The 10,749-nt window shown below is 41.6% G+C and overlaps 1 protein-coding gene across 1 annotated transcript in view; it reads left to right on the top strand.

The window, feature by feature from the left end:
- Positions 1 to 2,838: 2,838 nt before the first annotated feature.
- The window catches only part of chrm4a (cholinergic receptor, muscarinic 4a), a gene marked incomplete at both ends in the record, with an annotated part of 61,717 nt that continues 53,806 nt past the window's right edge, over positions 2,839 to 10,749 (top strand). The window contains 2 exons of the mRNA XM_080023890.1: positions 2,839 to 2,959; positions 3,044 to 3,289. Coding sequence (XP_079880016.1) covers positions 2,839 to 2,959; positions 3,044 to 3,289 — 367 coding nt within the window. The remainder of the gene's footprint in view (positions 2,960 to 3,043; positions 3,290 to 10,749) is intronic.

Below are 10,749 nucleotides of genomic sequence, written 5' to 3'. Positions count from 1 at the left end.
ATAAGAGTTTAATTATCAGACAGGATTTGAATTATTACCATAGTAGCTGAAGGCAGATCACATTTCAATGTCTTTTAAAAGGACAGTTCACAGGTAGTCGGAACTTTGTCTTGAATTGATATCATCACTGCGGATCACTGTCTAATACCTTGGCAACCACTGGAAATCCTCTGGGATCCAGAACTTCATCCAATGTATGACTACACGCCAAGTTTTGTAGGGAATAATTCCGAATTCAGACTTAGCTGCCATTCTGAATCCCTCCTGGGAACCAAAATCCCCCCTCGTCCGTCTCTGAAAATCCCCCTTATATGCAGCTGAATGTCAGCCTTATTGGGCACTGGCTGCACTTCCTGTGCTCACATACTGTATGAAAAGCTTCTGTATATCGTTTAGACAGTCTTCAGTTCCATCAATCCCGACAAAGAATACACAAAGACAGGTGTGAATATAACGCAAGTTTCCCATTCTCGAAAAAGGAGATTCAGGGGCGCTTTTGCATACAGGGTTTAATCTAAATCAGGAGGTCAGAATCCTAAGTAAATTAATCCAGAATTTAAAAATGCCTTTCTGAATAGCTGCTTAATTTAAGATGGATTATTTAAAGACTATGACGTCCTAGACTACGGTCATGAAGGATTAGTCAGCTCCTTCCGTCTGGTCTCGGCGCTGGTCTTGGTCCAGGTAATCCTCAAAGTCGACCTGGAGGCCACGTCCATTAATCCAAAGATTTAATTTAAGACTTTACTTAGACCAAGATTAGCTCTAATTTTCCTTCTGGAAGTCAGATTTTTTTTTTTTTTACCCAAAACTCGGGGGAGTCTGAGACTATCTTAAACCGTGACTCAGAAGGGCCATTTCAACTAGTCCAGATTCAAAGTGTGATTTAGTCTAAGATTAGGCCTAATCTGTGTCCGTGAAACTGTCCCACTGGACTTCATTTGAACACAGTGCGAAGTAGCAGCAGAGTAGTAAGTTTCTCAATAGTGAAGCGTTCAGCGTGGTTGTTGCCGTGAACAAAATGATGGGAGCCAACATAATGAGATAAGATAGGATCAGATGAGGTAACACCTTATTAAGCACTAGGGCGGATTCAGAAGGCATGGTTTGGTGAACATACAGTGCATTCGGAAAGTATTCCTTCACTTTTTCCACATTTTGATATGTCGTAGCCCTATAATATATAGATTTTTAGCAAATATCCGGCAAGCGAAGTAGAAAGCAGCATATTTCCAAGAGGAGTATTCCAGCCATTTAAAACTCTGGAACCAGTACTGTTGAAAGGCTCTTTATTGCGTCCCAAGCTGATCCTGTTGGTACGGAGACAGCTTTAACTGTTAAGGACCTGTGTCCCTATTCCCTTAATCAAAGGATCGTCAAATAATTTGTCTCTCTGGTCTGCTCTCTCTCTCTTATCTCCCAGAGACTCTCCCTGTTCTTCTCTTTCTCCTTGAATTGTGAAAAAATAAAAAATAAATAATAGTAATATTCCACTGACATACACTCACTGAACACTTTATTAGGAACACTATTCTAATACGGGGAAGGGCCTCCCTTTGCTCTCAAAACAGCCTCAATTCTTTTGGCACGGATTCCACAAGATGTTGGAAACATTCCTTTGGGATTCTGGTCCATGTTGACATGATTGCATCACGCAGTTCCTGCAGGTTTCTCAGCTGCACATTGATGTTGCCGATCTCCCATCCTATCACATCCCGAAGGTGTTGTATTCGATTCAGATCCGGTGGCCGGGAGAGGCCACTGAAGAACGATGAACTCATTGTCATGCTCACGAAACCAGTCTGAGACGACTTTTGCTTTGTGACGTGGTGCATTATCGTGCTGGAAGTAGCGGTTCGAAGATGCGGTGACTTGCGGCCGTGAAGGGGTGCGCATGGTCAGCAACAATACTCAAATAGGCTGTGGCATTCAAGCGATGACTGATTGTTGTCAACTGGCCCAAAGAGTGCTCAGAAAGAAATTCGCCCCCAGCCTGGACTGATGACCCACCCGGCCTGAATGAATCACGCGGAAAATGGTGAGAAACAGTGTAACGGTCTAACCCCACAATAGAGTCCTACATATGTTCAGTCTTTTCACATGTTTTCAGCAAGCACTTTCTAACCTCTGTAATGTGTTTAGAAACAAATCACTGCGTTGACTTTACGGGGACTTTAACTAAAATAATAAAGTGCATCAAGTTAGCTAAGAGGGCTAACATTAGCGGATAATCTCTGAGCTCGCGAACAACACCAGGTAACGTTCCTCGACACTATTCACACGGCGGAACTATAACCAGACACTTTCTAAGTGACAGTGATAACGACCAATCCGACCCAACGTTCTCGGTCGGAGCATTCAGCAATTTTGTTTGCGAATTTTCAACTTAGTTGTGTTTTTAACGTGTGCCATGAAATTCACTACCTACCTCTTCTTCCCCCTTGGTTTTACCGGCAGACGACCACCGTTAAAGGTGCATGCCGCCACCTACTGCACTGGAGTGTGTAACAGCATGACTTGAATGTATACCGGATATTTACATGATTACATTTCACTGCATATATGTATGAAAGTATGTATATGTATGTGACGAATAAACCTCTTGAATCCCTTGAATATTAAACCTGTTTAAATAAAGCCCTTTGAGCCCGTAATTGTTTGCGCTGTTTGCGAAATCTAATGGTGGGGGGCTAAAAAAAAAAAATAATAATAATAATAATAATTAGTAATAGTTATTATATATATATTTTTTGGTTGTGCTGAGATGAAATTTAGGTGTGCTTGAGCACCCCTAAAAAGTCGAAAATCGCCAATGCAAGAGTGCACTCTTTGGCCTGAATGCTCAGCGTCACGTTTCGGAGGAAACCGGGAAACACCATCCCTGCGGTGGAGCAGGGCGGCGGCGGCGGCAGCATCGGCGCTATGGGGGCGCTTCTCAGCGGCAGGGACAGCGAGACCGGTCAGAGTTGAGGGAGGGAATGAATGCAGCCAAATGCAGAGAGGTCCTTGAAGAGAAGCCGCTCCAGAGCGCACGCCACCTCAGGCCGAGGTGGCGCTTCACCTTCCCGACACCGCAACGACACGAAGCACACGGCCAAGACCGCGCTGGAGTGGCTTTCGGGACGAGTCTCCCTGGCCGTCCTTGAGTGGCCCGGCCAGAGCCCAGACTTAAACCCCGTAGAACATCTGTGGAGAGGCCTGAAGATGGCGCTTCACAGACGCTTCCCATCCAATCTGACGGATTTTCAGAGCATCTGCTGGGAAGAACGGGACAACTCCCCGAATCCAGGTGTGCAGAGCCTGTAGAGGCTTACCCAAGAAGACCCGAAGCTGTAATCGCTGCCAAAGGGGCTTCTACAAAATACTCAATTAAGGGTCTGAATACTTATGTAAATGAGATATTTAAATTTATTATTTTGAATAAATTAGCAAAAATTTCTGAAAATCTGTTTTCGCTTCGTTGTTATGGGGTACGTGTAGACTAATAAGGGAAAAAATATTGAATTGGGCTGTTACATAACAAAATGAGGAAAAAGTGAAGGTGTCTGAATACTTTCCGAATGCACTGTTTCCTTTAAGGGCAACGAAAACGCTGGTGTTAAACCATATTTTTCAATCAATGGGAGTCAATCTGAGTGAGTGGTATAAGAATCTTTTAACAAACTGGGTCAATTTAGAACATTCTGATGCCAGGGGTTTTCCTTCAAATACACAAAATGATGGCCTGGCCGGTACATAATGCTTAATTGAGACGTATGAGGTGAATGAAATTGCTCTGATCCTCGAGTCTCAATTGTTCTTAAATCGATTTCCTTTTTCCATCCTAAATTTCTGTGGCTGAGTTGAACAATTTAATTGAATGTTGAATAATGAAAACTTCCAGTCCGATTTGGGAGGATCTGGGAAAGTAAACTTGTATAGCTTCTTAGGTTCCTCTGGTCATAATGGCTCTTCTACATTTTACATCCTACTATGTGTACCTAATAAACCCTACTTAAAATCCATAATTTCATTTTTTTTGACAAGTGTTTGCCATTGTTTACCTTCCCCGCCATGTTCAATGTTACAGAAAACCTTACTACAGTGACAATCTCTTATAGTGATCATGTAAGTGATCATGACCACTTTAAGCGGATGATTATTATAACCCAATTTATTTCCTTTTTCTTTATTTCTCATGCAAAGCCTGACACAGGACACACAGGGCTTTTACGTTTTGATCAATTAGGAAACCAAGGAAAATAAATACATCTAAAATGAAAACACTGTTTTAAATTTTTATTTTCCCTTTTTAAAAACAGGAAATGGAGATGGCTCCCTCTCCATTACCACTTCACGCCACTGCTCTACACCTGCCTGCTTTACAAATGATCAGTCTTAAATAAATTGAAACCTTAAAACTTAAAATAATTGTCAGAGAGGATTAAGAGTGTTAGATGAAAATGTAAAATTGTAAGGAAATCCTTGGGTGGAAGTCTGCACCGGTACTTTACATTACTGTCGTTGTCATTTTTTCCCCATTTGTTGTCATGTATGAAAAGACCCAATATGAACACTGTAAGCTGACCACTTGATGACTATAGGCAAATTATTTAAACGGCATTTGTATAAGAAAGATTCTGTCCAAAGCTTTTTGACCCATATAAGCGGATGATCACTGTAACTGTGATTGATGATCACTGTAACCATCATTAGAAGCGATTTCCAATGTATTAACTTCTTATCCATGTGGTTGCTTCACACAGAATAGGAAAAATTACGAGAACAAAGCAGAAGACCATTAATTCCTATGGATTCCGCACGTGAAAAGCTGTGACACTGCAGTGCGGAGTTTTCACATCCAATGGAGGCTCCAGGATGCGTTTGTCAACTCGTGCGACAAGTTTTGGTCTGATTCTCAGACGGAATCACGTCAGTCAAGATTTTTAGTGGAACTGGGCTTAAAATGAAATAAATCAGTCATATGAAAAACAAGCTCTACCATTTTCCATGACACATTTTGGGATGCGAAATTGAGATGCAGTTCATCCGACGGAGGATCCGACTGTCGTAAGACCCAACCGGAGAAGTGGGCGTCATCATCAACGTGTGTGTGTGTGTGTGTGTGTGTGTGTGTGTGTGTGTGTGTGTGTGTCTGTAGGGCTGGCGCTTCCTATTGACGACTCGTTGCCTCTACGTTAACTTCTTCTATTAGACAAAAAAAGCACCATGCACCACAGGAGGACGCTCATCTGTCACTCCCTTACCCTGTGGTCACCCTGCCTTAGCAGGCCACATTTATCCACATACACTGTAAGAGGTTTGTATTTACAATACAATTAGCAAAAAAGGAGTATTAAGACTGGCTGAAGACAGTTTTTTTTGTGTGCAATATGTAATACATGTCATGTCACTCTTCCTGTTGGACGGATGACAGCGGAGGACAAACAAGTGGTTGTTTGAGGACTTTGCTGCAATCAAAAAAAAACCCCGGTCCTGGCATAAAAACCTGCTTAAAGACACAAGTGAAATGAGCCCTCTCCAAAAAACAGGTATACCTATCACTGAGGGGCTTTAATTTGCCGTTTGTGTCCAAAATACAATTGCATCTCCTGTATTTTGCTACAACTTGTGCGATAACTGCAATATATTATGAGAGCAGGGTACTAATTTAGACTTTATATACCATATAAATAGCCAACATAAAACAAAATAGAAAGCCAAATATTATGTGTTGTTTTTTTTTTATTTGGCTATTTTTGTATATTCCGTAAACTGCTTATTTTTATTTACAGCAATGCCACAATCCCAACCACGACAAACTCCTTCGATATGTAAATGTCCCTGGCCAAACAGATTCTGATTGTGATCTACAAACTTTCACTGAATCCCAATCAGATTACAATTCAACAAAGTGCAGGAGTAAGTTAACAGCACATCCGTAACCAAGTTCTACCCCATACTACAGTATTTAGCTGTTAATCAAAGCTAAAAGTTCCCCAAAAGCTTGATGGGGAAACCTCTAGGAGGCGCAATAGGAGTTTAACCAGCATGCTTCCTCCTGTTTTTGGTGGTGTTTGAGAGTGCAGGGAGTAGCATCAATGTAACCCAAGTAGATTAAAATGTTTGGTTTGTCCGGTGTGATCATGTGACATTTAATGTGTTTCCTTTATTTTTTTATTTTTTTATTAATTTTTTATCTCCGATATTGATAGATTGAAGTCCAGACACATGAATACACTCTGGATACTCCCCTACTACAGTACTTGCTGCACACCCTCTCAATCCAACGACTCAATAAACAGGTAGACAAAGGGACATGGAGTTGAGACTTGTAGTTGACATTTTATTGTCATTCACTCTTCAAACTACAGTGTAAAGTGTGCATCACGTTTAGTTCAAGAATGTCTTGCTTCTCATTCCACATCATTCTACTAAAAAAACATACAAAAGAAAACTCCAGTAGGCACTGAAGTCAATACACTTATGTAGACACCAATATAAGATGCAAGCATTTGGTATATAAAAAAAGACTACGTTGTGCCTATATTGTTGATCCTGTGATATACATAAGGCGTGGCACCAGGCTTCACAATCTACATTTATCCATGTACTTGCAGGTATTTGCATCATGGGCCGTGATAGGTTCAACCTGACGATCCACGTTTGTGACGTTACAAACTGTTCTGACAAAACATCAAAAAACTATTTTGAGTGAGTTGTTCATTGAATATCAGTTCCATTATTTCAAGATAAGATTTTATTTCTCATTTGAGAAATCTTATCACCGAAAATTATACCACCCACAGCCATAATGTTGCATTATTAAAGTCGTTTTCTACCCCCAGTGTGTAGCCATTCAACGGAAGCACATACCCAACTTTCTAAAATGCACCGCAATTCAAATGTGGACCATGCATAGATCAGGAACTGTAATAGACAGAATATAATTTGGTTTTAATGATTGATTGATTCCTTCACAATGGAACAACACCTGAATTCCTGGATGGAAATCCAGGTGTTACAGCAGCAGAAGTTGACAGAGCATCGCAAGGCAAACCAAATCAATTATATATATATATATATATATATATATATATATATATATATATATACACATGTAGACAGGAGGTGATTTCTCCAGGGCCAATCCGCAGCAGCTGCTTGGTAGAGAGCCAGCTTTTCACATGCCCCAGATGTGCCTCCGTTGGTCTACATGGTATTTGCTCCAACTCCTGTATCACCAGTTTTGGTTAATTGAACTCAGAGAACCCTTTCACTTATCAAAGACAAACTGTGAGCCTGGCCACTGTTTTTTTTGTTTGCTTTATCGATAAGCATTAAAAAGGCTTTGTACCTTTTTGGTTCTTCCATCTAATTTGTTGCTTAAGTTACCAGTGGTCTAAAGTAACAAAGTACAAGTACTTCATTACTACAGTATACATAAGTACATTTTTCAAGTATTTGTGCTTAAAGCAGCACTATGTAAGTTTTGGTATTTGGGATTTGGCACCCCTACAGTTTCTGAGTGCAATTGCCCTTTTACACCACTGTCGTAAAAATCGGTCTGATGTCCTAAAGATAATTTATTTTACTGGACCACTTTGAACCGTATCGGACACGTTTCAATACCAGTCTATGTTTCCAACACAAATATAATGTACACCTAGGTTACAGCGCCCCTTGCACTGACCTTGCCACTTCAGCGAGCACTCAGTCAACAGCTCCCATGGAGCCGGAGAGGGTGTGGGGTTCGGCCCCATGCTATGAAGCTACCAGAGCTTGGCCTGGCAGATCAGTGAACAAGGTGCCATTCTCCATATTGCATCTCACTGTACCATCAAATGATTTAGAAACTGTTATTTTAAGGTAAAAACGTGAAAGAGAGTTGCTTTTATGAAGTATATTCAGTTTTGGTGATTTTCTACTTTTAACACTCATCTGCAGAAAATGGGCAAAGTAGCACTTTATAGACTCACATCAGCACACTGGATATGATTTATACTTTAAGTACATTGAATTGCAGGTACTTATATACTTTTACTTAAGCAGCAAATGTCAATGTGGTACGAGTCATCTTGTGGTGGGGAAGTTGTACTTTTACCTCAGATCTGTGTACTTCTTATACCACTGTAAGTGTCCCTCCATGTTCCTCCAGATGGTGGACTGTAACAGTGCAATACAATCTAATCCGGACAATATTCTGGAGGCAAAAAGATTGCATGTAATAAATAGGCTCTGCTAAAGAAGCCTGTGGCTACTCACTAATCCCCTGACAAAATTTGTGGAGTCCAGTTTGATAAATAAAATACATGTTTCAAGGTGTGGAACGCGTCCAATTCCAGGTGCAAAGATTCTCAGTAAATCAGGGCCTGAATGTGTCCAGATGATTTTTCTTTCGCTATGCTGTCGTCTCCTGACTCAGGCAGCGCTCAGTGCTCTGTTCGCAGTTCTTCTCGGAGAAGTCGAGCACCGCGCCATTTTTAAGTTCCGTGTCATTTTCTGATTCAGCATAAATGACTGATCCACAGTGGAAGCGTCTAAGCAGCTGTCTATTGGCATAAGCTTTTCTTTCCTCGCAGAATGCTGTGCTGGGTAATAATACCAGTGACTGTGGGCGCTTGGGCTGCGTTGTTATGAGTTATAAGTTTCTCTAAATGTCTCCCTCCCGCTTTGCCTTTACCCCTGTGTTTCCCTCTTTTGCTGAAGCAAACACACACACACACACAGACACATACACAAACGTATGCACGCATACACACACACACACGCACACACATACACACACACACGCACGCACGCACACACGCAGGCACGCACGCATACACACACACCCACACACACATACAAACACACACACAAGCACATACGCACACACACACACACACACACACACACACACACACACACACACACACACACACACACACACACACACACGCCCACTGGTATGCACTAGGGGTGGACTGATCCCATAATAGTCGTATCCAGATTGGTATCTGTAAATTGTACCCCAATAGTCATGATCGGATGGTTGGAATTGGAAAAACTGGAAGTTGCCGAAAAAAGGCAATAAAAGGAGCTACTAGTTTTTATTGTAAAAAATAAATATGTTATTCTTGCTAGAGGCGGACGCTTCTTGTAAAAGGAAAATTAAGTTGGTCTGACTCTACATGTGTGTTCTCTTCTTCTTCTTCTTCTTCTTCTTCTTCTTCTTCTTCTTCTTCTTCTTCCGGCTGCTCAGCTTCCTCCCTTGCACCAACCGCCTGCATGTCCTCCCTCACCACATCCATAAACCTTCTCTTTGGCCTTCCTCTTTTCCTCTTGCCCGGCAGCTCCATCCCCAGCCTCCTTCTCCCAATGTAACTCTCATCTCTCCCACACACGGGTCCAAACCATCTCAATCTCGCCTCTCTCACTTTTTCATTTACTAAAATGCGATCGGCAAACAGAAAGCAGCTTGGGGATCGGCTCGGTTCAACCCTCACCTTATGTTGTCGGCGCACTAGCAGATGGACAAATGTTGTAATAATCCATGTTCCATCTCATGAGTCAATTCCAGAAGTGCCACATTCTTCAATGTTTGTTGCCATGTTTCACTCTTACGTGCAGATATTGTCAAATGTTGCGTAAAGCAGTTCTGCTGCTGATCTTTGACGTAGTTTAGGGGAGGGACGGTACGTGCAGCTGTCCTATCACGTGAGTGTGATCAAATCACGGGATGTATTTGCCATGACGGACAGCAGACATGCCCGATGAGACCAAATGATAACAAAATCTCCCATCACGGATATAAACTCAAAATGATTGGATGACAATCGTAATCGGACAAAACACAGAATCCGTGGCGCATTTTCCTCAATCGGCCCACCCCTTGTATGCACACCGTTCTAGGGGTGTGTGGCCATTTCAAAGCAGATTCAAAGTAGATAGTACCTGACGTTTAGTATAGTGTATTTGCAACATGCAACAATGGGATATCTCTCTCTTTCTCCCCTTCTGTTTCTCTCACTTTACTGTATATATAATCTTCATCCTCCCTCTCAAACACAACGCCTACCGTCGTAATCTCACCCTTGAGCCAAGCTTAATCCCAAATTTGTGGCGGTCAGCCCATTTCCCTCCTCTGTTTAAGATAGTCGAACCCTTAAGCTTGAATAGCTACAGAAACTGCCCGTTTCAAAATTATCGGAGCCGTCAGAGCTTAACTCTTGGAAAGCCCGGCGGCTAATCGGTTTGAAAGACTTTTAATGTGCGAATGACGTCTTGTCAGACTGTCAATCAGATTTTTAGGAAATAGTCACTGCAAACGTGAATGATGTTGACACAAGCTGTCGGATAGAAGAGTATATTCAGTTGAATGACAGGCCATTTAGTAGGCAAACCATCCGTGTGAGGAACAGTTGTTGTTCACTATTTATATATTTAAAATACTAGATTTACATTTCTATGCTGATAACACTATTATTTGCTTTGGTGCAGCAATTATAGAGTCAGAGTTTACCATTTCTACTTACAAGTTCCTGGTCAGGTGAAGTAGTAAAGCTTCCAAACCCCAAAGCTCTCAAGAAGCATATTATCGTTAGCAAATTCGAATTAAAACATAATAAATTTTAATCAAAACTAAACTAAAACCTTTTCTCTCAACTGAACAGTAATTACACATAGTTCAGCCAATAGTACCTGTGAGGTGTCTTGGAATGTGTGGCGTCCCAAGACAGTACCCATTGTATAAGATAATTATTAACAGACGGTGCCAGGGGTCTCAAG

The sequence above is a fragment of the Zeus faber genome (assembly GCF_960531495.2).
Source record: "Zeus faber genome assembly, chromosome: 2".
Classification (NCBI taxonomy): domain Eukaryota; kingdom Metazoa; phylum Chordata; class Actinopteri; order Zeiformes; family Zeidae; genus Zeus; species Zeus faber.
The sequence above is the reverse complement of the archived record's forward strand: the minus strand, read 5'-3'. Positions and strand labels throughout refer to the sequence as shown.